The 24,542-nt window shown below is 33.8% G+C and overlaps 1 protein-coding gene across 1 annotated transcript in view; it reads left to right on the forward strand.

Annotated features, from left to right (window-relative positions):
• The first annotated feature begins 9,195 nt into the window (after positions 1-9,195).
• The window catches only part of LOC128982058 (alkaline phosphatase, tissue-nonspecific isozyme-like), a 40,165-nt gene continuing 24,818 nt past the window's right edge, over positions 9,196-24,542 (forward strand). The window contains exon 1 of the mRNA XM_054401099.1: positions 9,196-9,466. Within this exon, the coding sequence (XP_054257074.1) occupies positions 9,196-9,466 (271 nt within the window). The remainder of the gene's footprint in view (positions 9,467-24,542) is intronic.

Here is a 24,542-nt window from a genome sequence, read left to right on the forward strand (position 1 = left end):
TTTTCAACTTACTAATGTCACTTAGAACTTTGTAACATACAATGATCAACTCAAATTGAAAATAAAAAATTACTAATAGGGACTTTATTATTTTGATACCTGAAATAGAACATCACATAATTAAGAAATACAACACCCCTTACCAAAGATACAAATACGCAAAACACCCTCTAACTACAAGCCAACAAATACTACAATCAACATGCTTCTAATATAACTACTAAGTGACAAGAACCTTAGGTTAGAGTGGTACCAACTCTAAACTAAGGGTCTCATCTTTAGCCAGTTTGCCCATCCGGTCAGCTTCACCGGTTGTGCAAGACTGACAATCATCCGTCTGCTCGCAGCCCTTTTATACGCTCGGGTTGAGTGGTGGGGGTAGAACAACGCTGCACCTGCTTATGTAAATTAACTAGCGATAGTAGGTCCCTAGCTAGAATATATGCCCGGTCGGATTCAAACATATACAAGATCCATTACTACCGTTTTTATATTTTTTCCAAAATATTTTCAAAGTCCTGTAAGTAGGTCAAGGTCATTTAAAATAATACCAAAAGAAGAGATGGAGCAAACATGCTCTATCTCTCCTTCTGTTGTAGTGAGGAAAGAGTCTGTGTTTAGGTATAACAACAAAAGCTTAAAAGTGTTCATTGTTAGCTGACATAAGTAAACTACCAATGACAACGAAAAGTTTAAAATTTAATTTAACCAAATGCAGAATAGTATGCAGGCCGTTGGACCTCTCAACTAATTACAAAGTGGTCAACTTAAATTTTAAATATAGAATATTTACTGTCACAAGAAAGTTTTCATTGTTAGCTGACATAAGTAAACTACCAATGACAACGAAAAGTTTAAAATTTAATTTAACCAAATGCAGAATAGTATGCAGGCCGTTGGACCTCTCAACTAATTACAAAATGGTCAACTTAAATTTTAAAATATAGAATATTTACAGTCACAAGAAAGTGTTCATTGTTAGCTGACATAAGTAAACTACCAATGACAACAAAGGTTTAAAATTTAATTTAACCAAATGCAGAATAGTATGCAGGCCGTTGGACCTCTCAACTAATTACAAAATGGTCAACTTAAATTTTAAAATATAGAATATTTACAGTCACAAGAAAGTGTTCATTGTTAGCTGACATAAGTAAACTACCAATGACAACGAAAAGTTTAAAATTTAATTTAACCAAATGCAGAATAGTATGCAGGCCGTTGGACCTCTCAACTAATTACAAAATGGTCAACTTAAATTTTAAAATATAGAATATTTACAGTCACAAGAAAGTGTTCATTGTTAGCTGACATAAGTAAACTACCAATGACAACGAAAAGTTTAAAATTTAATTTAACCAAATGCAGAATAGTATGCAGGCCGTTGGACCTCTCAACTAATTACAAAATGGTCAACTTAAATTTTAAAATATAGAATATTTACAGTCACAAGAAAGTGTTCATTGTTAGCTGACATAAGTAAACTACCAATGACAACAAAGGTTTAAAATTTAATTTAACCAAATGCAGAATAGTATGCAGGCCGTTGGACCTCTCAACTAATTACAAAATGGTCAACTTAAATTTTAAAATATAGAATATTTACAGTCACAAGAAAGTGTTCATTGTTAGCTGACATAAGTAAACTACCAATGACAACAAAGGTTTAAAATTTAATTTAACCAAATGCAGAATAGTATGCAGGCCGTTGGACCTCTCAACTAATTACAAAATGGTCAACTTAAATTTTAAAATATAGAATATTTACAGTCACAAGAAAGTGTTCATTGTTAGCTGACATAAGTAAACTACCAATGACAACGAAAAGTTTAAAATTTAATTTAACCAAATGCAGAATAGTATGCAGGCCGTTGGACCTCTCAACTAATTACAAAATGGTCAACTTAAATTTTAAAATATAGAATATTTACAGTCACAAGAAAGTGTTCATTGTTAGCTGACATAAGTAAACTACCAATGACAACAAAAGTTTAAAATTTAATTTAACCAAATGCAGAATAGTATGCAGGCCGTTGGACCTCTCAACTAATTACAAAATGGTCAACTTAAATTTTAAATATAGAATATTTACAGTCACAAAAGATTGTTCATTTTAATGGGGGACTTCTTTATCCTTTGTTAGCTGAAATATCACATGATTAGAAAAATACAACACTCTGCGCAATTCAAGTACTAAAGACACGATGCACTCCATAAAGTAAAACCATCTAAGATACAAGCTAAAAAAACAACATGCAGCACATGCTATTGACTAAAACATTAAGTTAGATTGACCAAATCTAACGAAAGGTTTTAATCAAAAGTCAGTCAGTTTACACTCAACCAGTCAGCTGTGCCAGTTGGGTGAGACTGACTACAGTCCGTTCGCTGCCGCTTCTTTTATCCGCGAGCCAGTTGGGAGGGGGTCGGTTGGGAGGTTTACCCTGCTTCGCGGGTAAATTTCCCTACTGTCGGGTAATTCTACCTACTAAGTAAGGAAGTCTCCAAACCTCCAACATCACATAATTCAGTGTCGAACCTTCAACGAAGACTGTTCACATATGCCAGCTCTGTTCTGATGTTAACTATGGATAAGCCAAGTACAATCACACAAGATAAACTAAAGAGAATAAAAGAAGATTTAAAGAAATCTACTACTACTAAAACTAGCAATTTTCGCAAGTCAATGTCACTACGTCTAAAGTTTCAGAAGCAAATTAAATTACCACTACATTGGAATGCATCAGGATCAAATTATTCTAATCAATTATCACCCGAAGCCATATGTCAAGAAATGAAGCTTCCTCAACTAGTAAGTCCAATAGAAACAGAAAAAGTAACATTTAAATATCTGTTACAAAACAAACATTATCAATTAGTAGAACAAAGACAAAACGAAAATGGTAAAACGTTTATTTTCTTTTATGACAACAAGTTTTTAGAGGTTTGCTTTCCGACACGATTAAATGTGCCAAAGCCTCCTGACGTTGAAGATGGCAAACTAATTTATTTGATTCGCACAAGTCAGAACACATGGAATTGGGTATAATTCACTTAAAAAAAAAAACAGTCTTTCTAAAGACTCCATTATATAAACATATTTTGACCACAAAGTCTAATCTGTCAAACTGTTTAACAAAATATAAACGATATTTAATTTTACTTTATTTTTTACGTCACGGTCTCCAGTACCCGTAATACACCACTACTTAAGGTTTTTTTAAGACCAACAAATATTTACTAACATGGGGAAAATATATCTACTATTTTGGAACGTATTTCTGCATAAACATCTTTTAACCACAAACAGCTATCCTGCGACTATCTAACATAAGATATAAATTAAAATTGGTTTTTACAATACCTTGTGTTGTTGAGTCAATCGAGGTGTAGTATTACGATGGCATCAACGATGCAAACGATAGACCCAGGACCGTACAACACTCCGCCGCTATGTCCAAAAGCAAACTGTAGAACTGTGGATACAAATCCACATGGAGGTTGAGTAGGGGCATTTGACCTTGTTCCACTGCCCGCTCACTTTCCCTCGACCGACGGCCTCAGCCTAATTCACGGCAATGCCGGTGACACAACCTTGCACCACGCCGCCGCGGGCACTAGTACAATACTGTAGGCTACTGTTAAAATGTTTCCGTCGACAATATGATTTTAACTCAATTTATTGTCTGTACATGTAAGCTGTGTTTTGGTTTAAAACCTTGGTGTAGCTGTTGGTTGATATGCCCAATACATTTTAAGACAATTGCAAACGAACAAGTATTAGCTATTTAAACACACTACTGTACAGACAGCTGTTTCATCCCCTATCCATTACCACCAGCTCCTACCACCTGTATCCTGTTACCACCTTCTTGCTGTCAGCTCAAATCCGCTATAAAACACGCCATTTCCACCCCTATCGTACCTAACTGTCAAATCCCCCGTCATTTCCGGCTTTACACGTCATTTCCGCTTAACGGTCAAATCAGCTGGTGTGGCAAAACAGCTTAGGGGCTACTACTAAAGTAGAAATTACATTGTGAAAATTGTAAAAACTTTGCAATAAAAACAACTTAGCTCAATTGCCACTAGGCTGCTTTAAAGTATGGTTTTCTTTCTAATAAACTAACTACACACATAGGGCATAGGTTAAATATCAGTTAGTATAATTTAGTTAGCACTATTAAAACAACTTAAAACCAGCTTAAAACAAATTATTGTTAGCTATTGCATCTTTTATGACCTCATCAACTGTCCTAGTTTGGAAAACTGAAAGAAGAAATGAAACTTTTAAGAGTAGCAAACTCTACGAGAGGGTAATTCAAATATGTCCTCCGTGAGTTTTTACACTGAGTCGCTTATCAGCTAAGAACACACACTGTTACTTGCAATTATGATATGACTTTCTCTTTATTTCTTACATACCACGCAAACTTATTATTTTTGGTGCCCTATCCTGTTGCCGATATCAAAATTTAATTTTCGTAATATATTCTAAACTCCTAAACAACAATTTAATGCTACATTTCCCTCATTGTATCAATAAACAATTTTGATCTGAGATGAGCAAAAAAGCTACAGTTGGTACATAGAAATTGTATGTCTACTTTGGTATCAATAGTACCCAACTAAAAGTGAGAATAAAGTTTAAAAAAAATCTTAAACGGTTGTTACAATTTCACAGTTATAGTATTCATTACATGCAGTTTAACAGACAAATAGGGAGGTTTTTAAATCCCTAATCAATTTCATTCATACTCTTTAATTACTTCAAAAGTAATTATAATGAGTTAACGTGGACGAAATTTCATGTTTAAATTAGGCGGATATTAAAATTGCGCCAACTGACCTGAGTCAGGTAGTCGGGTATTCCTAAATTGCGCAAACTACTACAGGGAGCCACCCGATACGTTCATTAACTGCATCAAGTGGCAGCCCTCTTTGACTGTATAATTGAGTAGGTTAGGTTTGGTTTGGTTTGGATAGGTTAGCCATTTTTTACTAAGTTATCTAAGGTTAGGTTAGGTTACGATAGGTTAGTATGGCAGGTAAACATTCTTTCTACCTGGAACTCAACCTTACATTGGTCTTGGCGCAACTAAGGAGCATTTTTTGGGACCCTTTGAGGGCTTGGCGCAATTAAGGAACTCTTTGTCGCAATTAATACGCGACCTTTAAATTTGTTCCTCCCTTTGCTATGTGATCAAATAGTAACCACAGGTTAACAGCTTTAATGCAATAAATAATCATAATATTGTGATCACAATAATTCAAATGATAGTAAGAATACAATTTCAAACTATCGTGAGAAATATTTATTTGTGTATACCACTAATTTGCTCATTCCAATTTATAAATGGTTCCATGTGATCAAACAGTCAACGTAATTGAGGAAATTTTCCATAATGATAAGGCAAAAGGGAAGTTGTTTTACAAGACGAAATAAATCTCTATAAGTGCTCCATTACGGTTCGCCAGCCATCAAATTGATATTTGATTTCTGGTCTTGCATGCAGAAACACTGCTCCGATTTGTACAGCAGTTCTCAATCTTAACCATTCCGAGTTTTTATTGAGTTTTGATTTTGGACCCGAGTAATTAGACACCGAGTTGAGAAACGCTCCTTGGTTGCTATTCCAATTAAATTCGAAAACAACAAAGGATTTTGTCCTTGACGATATTGTTGTGTTTTCCTTGTCGACCAAATTAGAGATATTTTCAGTTGTCAAGCTAGGGAAGGATTTAGTTTAAGATATTAATGGAAGTTTTATTTTTAAGGCATTTACGAATCTGTTTGAGTAAATAGATAAAACCATTTTAATTAGTAACTCAATATTATCTGTTAAATATTTAATGTTGAGTCAGTTTTATACGTCACAAAAATTATAATAATGGTTTTCATCAAGTCACAAATTAGGTCACCTTTTCACCTATAACATTTTGGGTTAAAAGATTAAACATAGATTATTATTTATCTAAACGTGCCTTTTAAACTTAGATATCAATTTTTGTAGGCATTTTGCTTGCGTCCGAAAGTATAAATCACATGATATATACCTTCTTATCCAGAAGATTTTTTAGTCATTTGGGTTCGATAAGATGTGTAAGTTTATACAGGGTGTAAATAAAGTCCCGCACGGGTTTAATATGTGCCGAATGATAACAGACAAATCAATAAGATTTGGTACATCAACATGACAGCTAAAAAGCTACTTTTTGAATCAACTATCAGTTTTCTGTAATATCATGGGGACGTCCCGCCAAGAGTCAGAAGGAAATCTTAAATAGTAGCATAGGTTGATATGTACATCGAATTAAGGACTTTTACTAGCATAATTCAATGCCGCGAGTTTGAACTGAAACGGACAACTGAGTCAAAAATGACAGCCATTCAAATATTTTTGAATCTGTCATTTTGAATTTTTGAACGGCTGCCATTTTTTACTCAGTTGTTCTTTTAAGCTCTCATTCGTGGCATTGTAGTCTACAAATAAAGTTTAATTTGATGTGCACATAGACCTATATTTATGTTCACAATTTTCTTCCGATTCCTAGCCGCTTGCCCCCCTTAAGAGGTCACCTATAATAGCATAGCAAATTCAATGAATCTATGAACAGCTGTCATTTTTGACTCGTAATTAATGTGGCTGTTCACTCCATTGGAACAGCATTTTGTCTCAAAATGAAACACTTTCGCCTTTAGTCTATCCACACAGTAATTCATACAAAGTATAAACAATTCTAAATCTTTCCGTTGAATATTTATATATTTAATATAACATAACTACTACATGTTAATGATGGAAATTGCAAAAAAATATTTATTTTACATTAATGTTTACCTACGATAATCGTTCACACAAACCAATAAATTAAAATGAAATGTTGAGTTGTAAGTAATTTCATCCTGATGAAATGTATTAAAATGTTAAATAAAACATAAAGGCTCGTTCATTTAGTTTAACTTTTCAATCAATTAATTTAGAAGCTCATCGTGGTGTTATCGTCAAAGGTTACCATTTATTCAAAAGCACGCTCAAGTAATCAACTAGCTTTGTATTTAAAATGGTATTTTGATACTAAATGGGATTTCAAACTAAACAGTAATTGTGATCAGGAAATTTAAAATTAATTCCAATCCTTCATTTTCGCAATAGTAAAATCTACATGGATAAAAGGCAACATTACAATCCCACTTAAAACTGAACTGTGTAGCTGAACTAGGCTATATAGCAATCAGTCTTTAGAAATAGTACATACATTTGGCAATATAACTATGCACATAATATTAGCGTTTACATAAAACTTTTAGTTTGCCCGATAAGTACATGACAAATACGTGTTAATATCTCCAAACAATACAATTATTTATTTCGTAAAGTGCATAATTTCCTATTTACTTTATGTTTAACGTGTTATCAAAGGTTTCCACGGAGTTCATGGAAAGTCTCACATTATAATTGGTTTCATGGAAAACATTGAACTATTTTAAAACAAAACACTATGAACTTAGAGAGTTCCCATAACGTAAACATTGACGTTGACGAGTTCTTGAATATGATCGTACAGAGCTATTTGCTCTTGAAGATTTTGGTCTATACGTATCGCTATATTACTTTATTGTAACATTCACTTTAGGTACTGTACATTGTTTAAGATCGTTCTAGTTTGAATTAGAGTGATCCGACTGAACCATGATTGAATAAATTACAATATTTAATTTCAAACAGGCAAAGTTACCTGGACAGATATGTCATAAATACAGTATCTACACTTCTAGGAAAAACTTGACAACAGACTGACTCGCACACTCAGCAACAAAACTAGCTCAAAAATAATCTTAGAGAGCTCCTCATGAAACCATGTGCTCTAAGCATATCTTTTTGAGTACTACCACAAACAATTGAGCTCTGAGGTGACGATCGAATATTTGTGTGTATTATTCCAAAGACAGCAGGCAGTTACAACAAAAGCTCTGTCCTTTACTGTACTATTTACTACTTTACTGCACTAGGCTACTACTACTTTACAGTACTGTACTTTCCTCCTACAATGAGGCATGTGCAGTATATTAGCTTCCCAAACAACCTTCAGGTACAAAGCTAAGGTCTTATAAAATGTTGGTACTAGTATTAATCTATTCTGTGAGATAAGCATGCCGAAAATGATCTTAACATTTTATAATTTATTTTATGCTTTTTATTTAACATGCTCTAAGTGCAATGCATCGTTAGAAGACCCCAATAACCCTGTAAGCAGTGTAGTATAGCAACATTTACAGGCATTATTTTGATCACGTTGTATGAAGTAAAAGGATGCAAGAAAATTATCAAGGCGAAACTTAACATGCATCGGCAAGAGAGTTTGTAAATCTTTTAGAGAACGCTTTGCTGGAATAGTATATATTACGTTACTAGTCCTGAAAATAAGTGTTTACCGGACGAGTGTGGTCGTTCCCGTGCGAGACGAAGTCGAGTACGGGATTACCACACGAGTCCGGTACACACATTTTGGACGAGTGACGAACGATATTTTATGCCATACTACTTTAAGAACCTCACTTAAAAATAAAAAATCTCTACAAATCATTATTCCCAATGACTAACAATCACTACTCATATCCTCTAAGAGAGGTTATGTTTTTGTTTATAATCACTCATTGCCAAATATAGCTGTTTGGTGTCCGGTAAAAGCTCATTACGGTACAATACAGTGTAGTACGTAATGAACCCCCATTTGATTAAGCTGGCGGCAAACAGCTGTCTTCCGGACGAAATCCTTGCGTGGAAAGTTCGTTATAACAGTGTAGTGTGGCGTAAAATATTTTACAAACATCTATCACTTCATCATTACGTAATTATTGAGGTAAGAATACAGTAGTATATTTCATTACTTTTATCGAAAGTGCACGCATCCTGTGCACGCTCAAGTTTCATGTAAGAGGCAAAGCCGAATACAGGAACTCCAAATATCACGTACGAGGAGAAATTTGGAGGACGGGAATAGTTGGAGCAAGTGTCGGAAAATTACTTTTGGTACTTTTCATCTTGACGCAAAAAACCATGTATACATACATGAACACTGAACAGACACATATAAGTTGTCCTTATTAGCATTATCTTAGTATAAAAATAAAAGCTAAAAGACTATGGCGTAACGAGATCAAAACTGCCCAAATTCATGGTTATATTCACTATGCAGGAAACATGTGTCGAAAAAAAATATTTATTTAAAAATGCGTTGATTTTATTTGTTCAGGTGATTTTGGGTGGTGGCAGAAGACACTGGCTGCCCAAAGTCGCTAGGGACCCTGAGCAGACACTGGAAGAGGGTCGGCGTCTGGACGGCAGAAACCTGATAGACGATTGGCTCAGGGACAAAAAGAAGAAGAATCAGAGAGCAGAGTACGTCTGGAACAAACAGCAGTTGGACGCAGTAAGCGTTGCGTCCGTCGACTACCTGCTAGGTATCGTTACGATTACATGTTATGCATAGTTATTTGTGTATTAAGAGCGCAATAACTGTTTGTGCTCGTAATACACACAAGTTTTTTCCTTACCACCATAGTTAACTTATATTAACACACAGATAGATTATCTGTAGGTAGATTATCTGATTAGGTTATTAGATGTATCTAAAATGCCATTTAGGTTATGTTTGCTTTTTTAAAGGTTATGTTATTTCTTACCAGTTGTTAACTACGTACCGGATCCACGACTGTAGTTGGTGTAGAAACGCCAACAGTAAAATCAGCTAACTAGCAAGCGGGAATGATGTATTCCCGCTCTAGAGCGTAAATGAGCTATTTTGCGTACTGTTTACAGGTGTGGTAATGTGATAGTTTCTTTGTGGCGGTAGGAAATAGTAGTTTACGCAACGATTGCGTTAAGTGAGTCTTTAAAGGCGAGTGCCTTAAAAACTTCTACGAGTGTCGTAAAGACTATTAACGCGAGTTGCGTACACTACTTTACCTACGACCGTTTTTTAATTACTATCAATCTGGATTTAATTACTAACAATCACTAATGATAACTTTTTAGAGAGGTTATGTTTTCGTGTATTGTCATTGCCACTGAAAGTAATGCAACGACTTGTTGTATAATCAGCTGATTTCCTGTAATTACGTGTTTGTTAAACTTCGTTAAATATTACATTGCTAGCAGCATTCTTACCATAAATAATATTGTATCAGGTACAATTCGGCAAATATTTCATTTATTTTTGGACTTCCACCAACTTAATTAAGAATACGCGAGTATCAACATGAACAAGTCGGGTCAACAATTAAATTGGTCAACTGATCAGCTGAACAGCTGATTAGTTGACGTTCGAAGCATTACAATTTTAATTCTTTTCTCTCAATACTTGAACCTCATTGGTCCGTTACCTGTGTGGATATGAGAAAACTATGCGGATATGAAATGAAACTATGCGGATATGAAAGTAAACAGCTGTAAAGTGAAACTTTTCAATTCTAAGAACTGGACTGAAATGGCTACTTTAAAAAACGGTCGTAGGTAAAATCTATTTTTACTTTTTCCCCTAGTATATGGAGAAAGTATGGTTTTCGTAAAAATTCGAGTTTGAGTTTTGGGTGGAAGTCTTTTGTCCTGGTTTTTGGTCCTCCTAAACCAGAAATTTTTTAATTGTATAATTTTTATTTGCAGAAAATTAGATTTCAGATTCGACATTGATCAAAAAGTATTAAAATAACATTTGACGAGTCTCGTCTACTATTATTACTCAAAAGACACAAACCACAAATTACAGTAAGTAAAATATTACTTACATTTATTTAGGTGTGAAATCACAATATCTCAAACTTTGTACATTTACTCATAAGATATATATGATTCCTAATTATGAAGTACTATAAATTGTTTAAGAACAATAGTACATCAGTGCTGTATAGAACTTTGCAAAGATATTATTCGTGAGGACAGCCATATGATACGACTGCAAGCTAGACAATATAGTACTACACAATACTGTAATGTCATAAACTATGGCTCTTGTGCTTTATTACCAAGGAGTTAACAGTCAAACTTTGGACCATTGAAATGTGCCAGGGTTTATAATGTATTCCGTACTTTTAACTCCGTTAAAGTGTGTATTAAAACTTTAATAAAGTAGTGATCTGGCACTTTACGACGATATAGATTAAATTTGCTACCTCAAAAAGGTACATACTCAGTACTTCTAACTGGAAATTTATCAGCTGGATAGCAGTGGTTGAAGTGATCTGCCGGCTCAATCCTGAGATAAGTTAGTAGCTTTTTGATTGTTCTGGACTCTGTTGTCCTTGATCTATGGGCTTTAAATAAATTATCCTTTTTAATAAAACAGCTGATCGTCGGTAACAAACCTATACGTCTCATTTCATTCTACACTCATCCTTCACTCATATTTTGGTTAAAATAAGCACCTAGGTGGCGTTCCTATCTCTATTAGTATAATAGTAATATCGGTAATATATAATATACCTCCAAAAGAGTATTTTTATCATTTTAAACTCAAATAACACAAATATCGTGTAGAATGAATTTACCTTTGTAGGTGTTGGTAACATTTATAGTTGAGAATTCCTCTTTGCTTTAACTGACTTATTTTAGTGAATACATATAAACCATGTTAAGCATGATATTAACATATTTATAAGGTATCACAGGATGAGTAGTTATTCCTCCGTTCGTATACAGCTTGTATGAAAACTATCAAAATAATATTTTTCCTGATACAACCATACAGATTCAATAAAATATTATAAAATTAACAGTCTTCTGACACTATTCAAGTAATATACATTTCAAAGACAGTAAATACATATACAATGGCGATAGAATCAGACCCCCGCCGTTATCATCATCAGGCCTAAATGGAGACTGACATAATCAAATCGGTATAGCCTTAATACTATTTGTTTTCGTGACAAATTCTGAATCGAAGTCGACTTTTTTCATTCATCAATGACAATCAAGGCAAAATGTTATCACCACATATGACGTAGGGCTAATTTTCCCCCGCATTTTTTCCCGGACGCTAGGCACGAGCCCAGAATTGTTTTCTACATTATTTCAGGCTTAACCTAGGGGTTGTGGCATTATCACATAGATCCATTGGGGATTTGGTGGGATTTGAACTCGGGTCATCTGGAATTGAAGTCCTACGCTGTAACCACTAGACCAGCTCGCTCCCCAGGGAATGACCTGACGATGTATCACGTTGGGCAGACGACGTCATTGTATGTAACATAGAACGGATGTCGTCATAAGTTTTGACGTAAGACTGATGACATCGTGATGTGTGACGTTAGACTGATGACGAAGTGTGACGTAGGGATGAATTACGTCATGCAGTGTGACTTAGGGATGAATTACGTCATGAAGTGTGACGTAGGGATGAGTTACGTCATGAAGTGTGACGTAGGGATGAATTACGTCATGCAGTGTGATGTAGGGATGAATTACGTCATGCAGTGTGACGTAGGGATGAATTACGTCATGCAGTGTGACGTAGGGATGAATTACGTCATGAAGTGTGACGAGGGATGAGTTACGTCATGAAGTGTGACGTAGGGATGAATTACGTCATGCAGTGTGACGTAGGGATGAATTACGTCATGAAGTGTGACGTAGGGATGAGTTACGTCATGAAGTGTGACGTAGGGATGAATTACGTCATGCAGTGTGATGTAGGGATGAATTACGTCATGCAGTGTGACGTAGGGATGAATTACGTCATGCAGTGTGACGTAGGGATGAATTACGTCATGCAGTGTGACGTAGGGATGAATTACGCCATGCAGTGTGACGTAGGGATGAACGTAGTCATGATGTGTGGCTTACGATGGATAACATATGATGTGTGGCTTTATGTGTGATGTAGGACGGATGACGTCATGAGGTGTACCATATGATAAATTATGTGTAGGCCCTACTTTTTATTTTAGTAAAAAACGATTTTTACTTAGTTGCAATCTCGTATCGAGAGCAACGTTTGATCGGTCTCCCCATTTTTCCTAAAATAAGAGAAAAGTCAATTAATTATTAATACATTTAATGCAAATTAAGAATGTTTATAGATGTATTAAAACGTTCTCGATTTTCTAGCACCTAAAAGTCACTTAGACTCACTCTTTAATTGTCCTATTATAACTTCTGTTAAGCGGTCGTTGGGAGGAATTGTAAATGTTATTTCAGAACTTTGAATGTGTAACAGGTAAATAGCTAGACGGTGATTATCCTTAGGAATACATCAATAAAGAAGCGTTGTTGAATAAATAATTGCCTTTAACAAGGAAAGGATGTCCCTTGCCAGAATTCTAATACGTAGTTTATATAGCCTATTGGAAAGGTTAAACGTAGTTATCCATTAAACAACATCATCATGTTATCCAATATTTTATTCAGAACAAATCAAGGAATATATAATTAGTAAATATCATTAACTTACCATATTCTGCAGTATCAGGAGTCTCGACGAATTGGAAAGAATTGTAGAAAAAACACATTTTCTGACTTTGTTGACATATTTTGTTTTAAAACTAACATTAGGAACTTCAATTGACAACTAAAATACGCACAATTTTATGATCAAACAATGGTATAAAACACTTATAGTTTCAATGTAACAAAGAGTATCTGATAGACAAAAAACAAATTATGCACAAGGGCTAAAAGAATCACCGCATCTTGGCTAAATATTGTCTAGATTAGTCTTTTTATATAATAACGTATAATCTATTAGTCTTTTTATTTAATACTACTATTTTTTTATATAAGAGTTTAGTTTTTTATTGTTTATTTACTTTATATATACTTAGACATAAAAATAATAATAAAAATGGTATTTCAAACTATTATACACCATTGTAAAGCCCTTTAAATAAGGAAGTTTTTAGTAATATTTGATAACCTCGCCGGAACTCGGCAACCTAGAAATAAAGCTCTGAATGTTATTTACATTTTCGTCAATATAAAAATTATTTGTTTAACGAAGAAATTTAAATAGAATATGTTTCCGTACCCCAACGATTATGTGCTTTATATATATTTAAAAAATTTTGAGGATTCTGCAAATTACATTGAAAATTTACAGTAAGTTCATTTTAGCAGAGTAATATAACCTTTTTCATAACAACTACAATATTTTTTTATATTTATTTATTTGTCATTCTCTAACTGTTAAAGTTGGGAACCTCGAATTTGCGATATTCTGTCACCATTACCATGTAGTTTCATGCAAAATTGTATTTAACACTTATGACCGGAGACCCTGTATTATACTAAAGTACTTCGATATATCTCTGGATAGAGGCTTAAGCTTTTTAAAACAGTAAAAATAGTCTCATCGACCTCCACTACAACTGATTCTTTTTCGCACTAAGTAGAAATTGCAACATATGTATTGAAAACAGTCACTGCAGTATGACGAAAAAGAGTCAGCTGGAAAAGACATCAGCTATACATTATTCAGACTTTAAAATTCGCTCGATTGGTAAAATATGATAACAAGGTTATCCAAATGTTTTTGCAAGATATCGTGTCACCTTGCAAGTTTCACCACAATGATCTTGCCATTTAGACAAAGTAAAAGTATTTTATCATTTTTGGAAGAGAAATTCATGTTGGTTCTACATACTGTTCATGATCAATATAGAAATTAGACGGAAATAATGTTTGTAACAAATATTTAGATGTAAAAAATATACACATTTATATTTACAGTTTCGTGATACACCTCAGCTTCGCCTTGGTCGTGGGCTTTCAGCTATCCATTAATGAAATAATGAATTAATGAATTTAATCCTATTGATGAAATATGTTGTTTTGTTTGTAATTTATTTACATCAATGTATCTGCTTTCTTTCATAAAATTTAATAAGTTTGCCTGGAAATAAGAGTTCACAACTTACCGCTGAAACCTTTATTTAAATTATCACATTACCTCAAAACCTTTCAATACCGACTAATTTGTTATTTTAATGTATGGACAATATACTATGTTAAAACTTTTAGAGTATGCAAACGTGCATTTTATTGCTGTCCTACTCCCTAGTATTATTAATGGCCAAGGGGATGCAGAAATGTATGAGGAGTGGCTATGACTTGGTGACCCAATGTTTGCATATGCATGTCTGGTAGTCAGTAATTTATAAACGTCTGAAACTATTGTTTCAAACACCGAGTACATTCCTCTTGGCTATTACATGCTTCGAGTTCAAATACAGCTCCCATTTGCTTGGCAGTATGTTTGCAGTAAACATTAGTTTTAGACTAGCGTCTACACTGTGATATAACTTCTGTATTTGCTTGAGTAATTTATTGTATTCTATTTAAATAATATATAGGGTGTTTTATATGAATTTACTATGTTGAAGGTGCATTGCATGTATAAGAATATTACATACTCTTTTTTAATTTGCTCGCTATTTTGTACATTCTAGTGGTGTTAATGCCCCAAAAAACTAACTTTTAGTTTGTCATGGATTTATTGTTTATGGTTGTTTGGTAGATGTGTTGGCGACATTTCCAAATGTTTGTGGTTCTTTTAAACTTCGTGTGTGTCTTAAAATTTCCTTTAACGTTTTAGGAAGATTTCCCCTCTCTGGCGTTTGTTTATTATTGATATAAATTTGATAAATTGACCTACATTTGCAAACGACAGTGTGAACACAACTGCTGAAAGAAAATAATGTTTGTTGTATGGTAACAGCAACCCAACAGATGTTATTTGTATCATATTTATTTAGTTTTTTTTTAGGTAAAACTATTTGTCCATTTTAGATTTACCAATAGTAATTTTTCAGTTTAGATCAGCTGTTTTATTCAAGTTCAGGGTTTCAAGTGTGGGCTTCCCTCAATTTTCCTACTTTTCAAATAGACCAAAATAAAAATCATTCCTGCCACCCTGCACGATAGAACAACTTGTAGTAACTCCCCTTTTATTTAATTTCAAATCCTTTTCTAATATGTAACAATGGATACATGGTGAACAATAGCATAGTATTTTTTTAACACCTGTAGTTTTCATTATAACTAAACACGCATGTGATGATAACAAATAAAATAATAACAGTATAAAGAATTATTTATCATATTTTATACAGTGGGTTTACGATTAAATTATTTTTGTTTCACACTAAAAATTTAACATTATTACTAAATTAACCGAGGATTTTTTAACATAAAAAACATATGGGATGTCAATTTCAAATGTTGTACAAACGGAACTTTTACTCTTTTGTTGTTTGAATGTAGGCCTAATTGCCGTGCGTTTTCTACTAATTACTGTACGTCATAGTCCCTAATTAACGGGATTTACGCATTCATCTGTATCTAAAAACATTAAATGACGTATTATTTGCTTTTACGTCATGGCTATGAAATATAGTTTTTATTTTTTTTTCTTAGGATGCTAGGCGAGAGCCCAGGATTGTTTTTCACATTACTTCAGGCTAAACCTAGGGGTTGCGACATTATCACTTAGATGAAATCCATTGGTGATTTGGTCATACCGATGATGACGGAGGGTGAGGACAATTGGACCTGTGTGTCACATTACATCCAGGGTATTCTCCGCGCCAAGAAGCTCGACCTTGGCCTGGATGCGGTGTAGGTCATAAAGTATCCAAATGCCATAAACGGTGAGACCCTGAGGGCTTAGGTAACATGTTGGCCTGACTTGAAGTAATGTGACAAACAATTCCAGGTCTGTGTCCAACAGAGTAGAGGGAGTTTTTTAGTGAGTAGTCTGCGATAGATTCAGGAGTCTCACACTACAGGCTGGCTACCTGTGTGCGTAAAAGCATTTTCCCTCCTCTCCCTTAGAAAAAAAAAATAATAATTGGTGATTTGGAGGGATTTAAACCCGAGACCTCGAGCACCGAAGTCCCGCGCTCTATTCACTAGACCAGCTCGCTCCCCCATGACGGATGACATATAGTAACTTCAATTATGTTTATGAATAAGTGTAAAACTTATTTTAATTCCATTTCAAAATATCTTTATTCATTCAACAATTTTTTATTTTTCACAAATAATCAGTATGACATAATGCAAGTAATGATAACAGAATAAAAATTGTGAAGAATAGTTAGGTTCCCGATTTTTCGTCATGAGAAACCACTAAGACGTACTGGAGATCAAAAACAAATAATACATTAATGCTATGTGTAAAAAATGAAAGGTAAATGATGAATGTGTTACGCGTAACATACAGAGTGAGTTTTAAATGAGTTCCCCCCCTACATTTTCTATATTTCTTAAGATATCAACTCCGTACCACGTCAGATCATTGTATAGTAGTAAATATTTCATTTTGACTGGGTATAAATTTTTGGCCACCATCTTTGATCCGCCATATTGGATACATCGGATACAATCCTAATCTCCTAAATTTGCTATAAAAAAAATACTAAGATTAAGAGTTAAGACTCTGATTATTTTAAGGTCAAATTGACCTTATTTTAACGAATTATTAATTTACGGCCAATAAAATGTATACACAAATTCCTAATAACTTTTTAACGGATTAAGATTTTGAAAACGGATTGCAGCATTGTATTTAGACTAAAAATCTAGTTTGAAAAGATGGGTCACAACCCCACCTTTACTTTTGAAAATAATTGTTTGTATCCAGTACGGCGGATCCAAGATGGCGGCCAAATATGTATACCCAGTCAAAATTAAGTACTTTCTAATCTACAATGATCTGACGTGGTCCGGAGTTGATATCTTAAGAAATTTAGAAAAAAGTATGGGGGCACTCATTTAAAACTCACCCTGTATGTATAAAATGCCAAATATTCGAATATTGGTATTTTTATTGTAATACAATATTAAGGTTTCCTAATTTCACCCTGAGACGTAAAACATGTTGATCGATGGTGCGTACTAAGTTTGTGACGATAATTGAATAAGTGATTGATTACAATTACGATAAAACTGCTGGTAAGTTAAGAGAGTTTCTTTAAGAAAACTGATGGCTGGAATCTTGTTTGATAAAACATACCGTCTCATGTCTCTTAAATTCCTGTTCCAAGGATGTTATGTAAAATAATCTGGCTATTGGTTTCTATGGACGGTTTTCTTTGTTGATGGTTGCTTTGTGTATACTCGACAGTCTAACAATAGAGGAACGCCAAGTTACTAGCATCAATATTTTCACGTGTCAATTATAACTTTTTATATAAACTTGACATATGTTGTCATTGAAAAAATAATATTTTCATCAATAACACTGTTATTGACTTCTATTGATAAGCCATGGCTTTTATTCTAGCATGAAGTTTTAAATTATAGCTATAGAAGTTTTAAATATGATATGTTCACATTTCAACTAACCTCTGAAACATTTTAATTAGGATAATGGCATTAAATATCCACAAGTAAATTTGAAATCGTGTTGTAAACTTAAATAATCTATTTAGAACACTAATTTTACCTAATAAGTTAACACAAAATAATTTTCAATTTCATACATCTAATAAAAGCTATTTATTCTTAAGAGATTTCTGCATGCAGTTACACAACCTAAATTATATGTAAACCGGCCAGCTAGTAGTTTCACGCGGCTTTCAAAGGCTCAGAGTTTAGCTGTAGTCTAATACTCGAGGCTCGCTTAAGAGTTATAGTTTATGACAATGTGTTCTACTGTTCTGCAAACAATATTGCTGTTTTCGTTATTGTCTTACCATTCGAGGAAATCCGTGCATCGTTGTAGATAAAACAATGTTTAATTAGTTTGCACATTGTTTTATCTACAAACCATTGAAAATTGGGAAAATACAGTACTTTTTTATGGTAATACCTTAAATTGCACTTAGCTAGGATATTCGTTCACATACCAGCGTCTAATCTTCTGCTTAAGTTCATCACTATGATAAACGCGAGACATAAACTAAATATAATTTTTAACACCTGAACTTGTAAGTGTGTGCGGTAGTTGTACTTTTTAGTTTATTTTTTTAAGTAGCACCTTCAGCTTAAGATTTATTTTAAAATATATGTCCATGTATAGCCTTAAAATGGCAGTAATTTGACACCGAAATTAGTTTCGGATGATCAAATATTAGTAGTGATGGTACACGGGGTTTAGGACCGAAGGTAAGACCCCCCTCAAAGCCATACCTTGTTTATTGTTTACAATCCTTGACCCCTGACCTCCAGTAATCAGCCGATAGCGCCAATCAAACGTTTAACACCAATTGACCCCAATTAAAAAACAATTAGATAAAAGATATCGCATTCCGGCTTTATCCGTTATCGGGGATTCCCCGACCTGCGGGTCGCCGCGTCTGTTTACATCGTCCGCCATTGTTGTTTACACTTCTTTATCTCCTTTTGCGCGCGCTTTTGGCTCCGTCGATTCAGTTTCCTAGTATCTTCAGCTCTCCTGATACTCGCTCGAATTTTCTTTCAAATCTATTTTGTTTGGAGTTGATTCTTTTTTGCGCGCACTTTTGAATCCGTCGATTTTGATTCCTAGTATCTTCAATGCTCCTGATACTCGCTCGAATTTTCTTTCAAATCTATTTTGTTTGGAGTTGATTTTTTTACGCGCGCTTTTGAATCCGTCGATTTTGATTCCTAGTATCTTCAGTGCTCCTGATACTCGCTCGAATTTTCTTTCAAATCTATTTTGTCCGGTGTTGATTTTTTTGCGTGCGCTTTTGAATCCGTCGATTTTGTTTCCTAGTATCTTCAGCGCTCCTGGTACTTGCTCGAATTTTCTTTCAAATCTATTTAGTTTGGAGTTGATTTTTTTTAACAGAGACTTTCTTCAATTATGGTTCTTACTAATCTCCGCTCTCCTGCTACTTAAGTTTTTGTAATTTATAGAATTTTGCGGAATATTCTAACATGCAGTGGACTGTGAACTGTGAACCTAGGTACCACGTGTTTTCTTTGAATCATGTCTGTGATAATCACTCATTTACATCAATTTAAAATAGTGATATGACATTTTGTAAACATTAGTGGAAAGGGTTTATAATCCTTTTTTATTCTCACCTAATAAACTCAACTTGTTATATCTTAAGTTGGATATTTTGCATCTTTTACTCAGATATATTTCTGAGATAAATCTTTCATTCACTATCATTATTTTATATCCAGCTTTGGATGTTTTGATGTGGTCTGACCCTCTCATGTTCAACGACACAATAAATGTGACTTTTCAATTTTTCTAAAGGACTGTTGAAAATACTTTTTGATATCTTAGTACTGTAGTTGCATGGAATTGCATGTTTAGGCATATACCTAAAAGCATGCCTTTTAAGCATGTTACATTATGGTGTGATTATCTGTTCTTGTTGTTTTAAAAACTCTTTTTATTATAATCAATAGTAGTATGTATGCAACTAAAAAATTAAGTTCTGCAGATGTTTAAAAACAGTAGTGATGAATTATATGCCATTTAAGGATTACAAAGATTGTTTGGAAAATTGAATTGTTCAAAAGAGAAAAAATAGGATGTTTAGATCTAAAAAACATATTGTTCATACTGTAGTAGTCAACAAAATTGTGTTGAGTGCTGATAAAAAACATAACCATAATTTTTCATGATGGATACAACAACAATGGCACTTGTGCATACTGTCAAGTACCTAGTTGTAACCTCATCCAGACTTGTGTATATTTTTTTGTATAAACCCAAATTTTGATATGTGTTACAACTAAGAGGACCATAATGGTTAAGGTAGGGATATAATAATGAAAATAAAGTAATATAAAATTGTTTTATTAATCATATATTACATTATTTTTCGCACAGAACCAGACAGCGGTAAATATTGAACCAAAGCATCATGTATAATTAAACAGTAAGCTGATGTGTTAGCAGGCATGTCATCTGAAGTTTGAAAATCAATTCTAATATCTAAGGATCCAGTTTTAATTGTTTCAGTCTGCTTTGAACAATCTATTACAAACAGTGGTGCCTTATTAATAAAGGTTTCCTTGTTAAGGCATGGTTGATCGTCAATTCCATTATAATAAGAAGAATGGAATGATGAGTAAAAGTTAAACATTAGAGATTTGTTTCCGTTAACATTATCATAAGGATAGTATTTTGCATTTAAATATAGTTTGACATTTTCCAGCTTACACATATCAAAATGAGCTGCATTTTTATTTGACTTATCTTTTCTATCGGTTTGAAAACCTAAAATTACATATCGTGGTTTTTCCATCATTGAGCTTGTTTTGACTGTCCAAGAATGTAGTTTTGATACTGGGAGAGTTGGGTATTCGTACAGTTGCCATCTTCTAAAAGGCATAGATATAGGTTGATCCCTATCGGTTATTTTTAAGAGAGAAAGTCTTGTATTGTCTTCCACTTGGACATAGGGTATTTTCCATATGACCTTGTCTAGGATTATATTGACATCGTGAAGAGCTGTAGCAGCTTGAAAAATTGCATTTTTATCTGTTGAAGACCTTAAAAGAATCAATTCTTGTTTAACATTTAACAAAATGTGATTATAGTCTTCTGCAAACCCTAAGAGTAATTTCAGTGGTATGCAAAATGAAAAATTAGTTTTTTCATCTAGCACTGCTACTGTGGTAACTTTCCAGCCAGCATTTTCCATCCAATTTTGATCAGAAGAGCGGGAAGTCAATATGTTCTTCATTGTAGTTGTAATTCCAACATGTTTTACTCTATCAACTTCTGTTCCACATAACTCATATCTAATTTCATCAAACAAAAAAGACATGGCATTGGTAATCAATTCAGTCGTAGTATCATCTTTCTTATCGGCAGCCTTTACAATTTTCCCCTCGATTACTAAAAAACTCTTACTAGGCAGTGTATAGACATCTTGTTGATGAACTGGGATTCGTATTTCATCGCTGTTCTTTAGTGAATTGGAAGAGTATGGTGTGTGGCTGTAATATTCTATATTGCATATGGTATCATCATAGTTCACATTTTCACTAATTTTCAGGATGTCATTTATCTTTTTTTTAAAAACCCTAGTGATTTTAAGAATAAACGGTTCTTCAGTGTTAACTGTTTAACCTCTCGATTGTTACTGATCGTGTGATTGGGATTTATTGGCTTGTATGTTTTTTGCGGTTTTCCTACTGATTTTTGGTTATCAAAAATAAATCCCACTATGGATGTTGTGATTTCTTTCTTATGTGTAACCGTAGATTGATGTTCTCACCTCTAAAATTAACAAGCCTACCTTCTTGATCCTCTAATTTAATGTTAAACTCTGACAGACTTTTTCTATTGAAAATAGGTAGGTAAATGATTGATGTTGGTTTTTCAACTATTTTAAAACCAGGTCCAACTAAAGGATAAAACTCATGTAACACATGTCCTTCAATACCGTCTCTGTATGATCCGCACACAATATTGCATGTTATTCTTACGACATCAACTTTATTAATGGTGACTTGAGTTGGAGATACATGCCATTTATTCGCTTCAAGAATGACTTTTTCACTAAATCCCAGTAACAAACCTATATTTGAAGGTCTGCTAAAATCTAAAGTTTCTGAACACTTGATTTCACTTTTCAAAGTATTATTATTAGCAACCAACTCAAATGTAACAGATGGATGCTTTTTTTTAATCTGCTTATTTATATACGTGTTGATGTCACTGATTTCATAAGATCCTGTTGGTAAGGATATTTGTATATCATTTCCAACATGTAAAATGTTGTTTATACCTTCCTCCACGTTTGGTATTGAGTTATATGTCATTAAATCCAGGAATCCTAGCTCCCATTCATTTGCTGATGATAAGTCCATTGGAGGGAACAGTGGCAATTTAAATTAGATGAATTTACAGTAATACAAATCATCTTCTTTTAGCAAGAAAATCCAAACAAAAATGACCACAGTTGACAGAGTTGAATTTTTGTTTTGGAAAATAGTTATATTTGATCAATATAGGATGAAATCCTGTGTTGAAATACTGTTGTAACTCAATTGGTGGTTTTAAGTTGCCAAAACTATCGAAGTATTCAATATGAAAACCTCTCTTATAATAACACACCCAATGAGTACCATTTCCCTTTATACTATCTAGGTTAATAACTGCTGATTCATTTTCATAAACTCTCAATGGTAAACTGTCCCTCATAAAAACTCCTCTAAAATAGAGCAACTTTAGACTACACATTTGGCAGTGTGTTAATGGTTGGTAGTGAAAACTTGGACTTTGACGATAAAGGTAATATATATATATATATATCTCGGTGGTGTTAACTATGGAGCGTCTGAAGGTCTTTACGAACTATTATTTAAACGATTACCCGATAAAGGTACTTACATGGAAAACGATTTGAATACATACAAAAGTATATTGTATGCTACAAACACACATAGAGAGAAATATGAGCATACAGGTCGAGTTAAATCGAGTAAAGGTGTTAAATATCTTAGAATTATACAGCCATTAATGTTAGAACAAGGGAGAGGTTTACTATAGAAAAACATACATTCTCGAGACATTATATTGGGATGATGTAAATGAGCTTGTAAACCGACTCGGGTACATTATCATGCCTACAGAGACCGGAAACAGAGTACATTCCAATGAGATCATTAGTATCATAGAAGAGCTGCGTGAAGCTGGGTGTATAAGAGGTGGTGGAAACTCTAGTTTTAAATCATTAATATAATGACTATTGATAAGTTTGGACGTAGTAGCAAATCGGGCAAAGACCCTATTAAAGGTGTGGGATATGTTCTTACAGCCGAGGGGAACTACAACTTACAGGGCAAAATCGTGACCAATATAGGTAAACCCAAAAACAGTAATGACGCGGCTTCAAAGGAATATGTCGATAAAAAAATAATACCGGCTGATAGACACTCCTATAATCTTAGAAGTAAAAGGTTAATAAATGTGGGAAATCCTATTGAAGACACTGACGGAGTCAACTACCAGACTGTAAAACGACTCTGTATATCACTTAAGGACTCACATTATGATGCCCAGGGAAAACAAATAACACATCTAGCTGAGCCTGAGGGTAAAGATGGTGCTGTAACAAAAGGATACTTGGAGAAAAGTATGAATGATAAATTTATACCAATGTCTACACATTTGGCTAAACTTCAATCCGATATTAATACCATCAATGAGAAAATATCACACCATGAAGGACCGTAAATACGTGCATTGGTAATGCCGTAAATACGTAAATACGTGCTTGTGTTGGAGATTATTATATTACATAGGTAATTATAACGCAAAACAAGGAACATCATGATAGAGAATTGAAAAAATTCAGCGTGATTCTATTTAACTATATCCATAAAAAACATACGGGAAGGTCTGCCAATTTACCTATTGCTGGGGAAAGTGATTATCTAAATTGGGGGGAACTATATAAAGTCCCTAATGAAGAAATAGAACCACCATCCTCTGATGAAGAAGTAATTAGATCTAAACGAATTTGAATTGAGTAAAGACGAAATATAAGCTATTTAGTTTGTTAGTAGTATAATCGCAAGATCTATCATTAAAGTAAATACTGTATTAGCCGGTGTATTAAATGCATCAACTTTGGAGGTTTT

The sequence above is a fragment of the Macrosteles quadrilineatus genome, unplaced genomic scaffold, assembly GCF_028750875.1.
Source record: "Macrosteles quadrilineatus isolate MER2022 unplaced genomic scaffold, UCM_ALF_1.0 Scaffold_94__1_contigs__length_391377, whole genome shotgun sequence".
NCBI lineage: Eukaryota > Metazoa > Arthropoda > Insecta > Hemiptera > Cicadellidae > Macrosteles > Macrosteles quadrilineatus.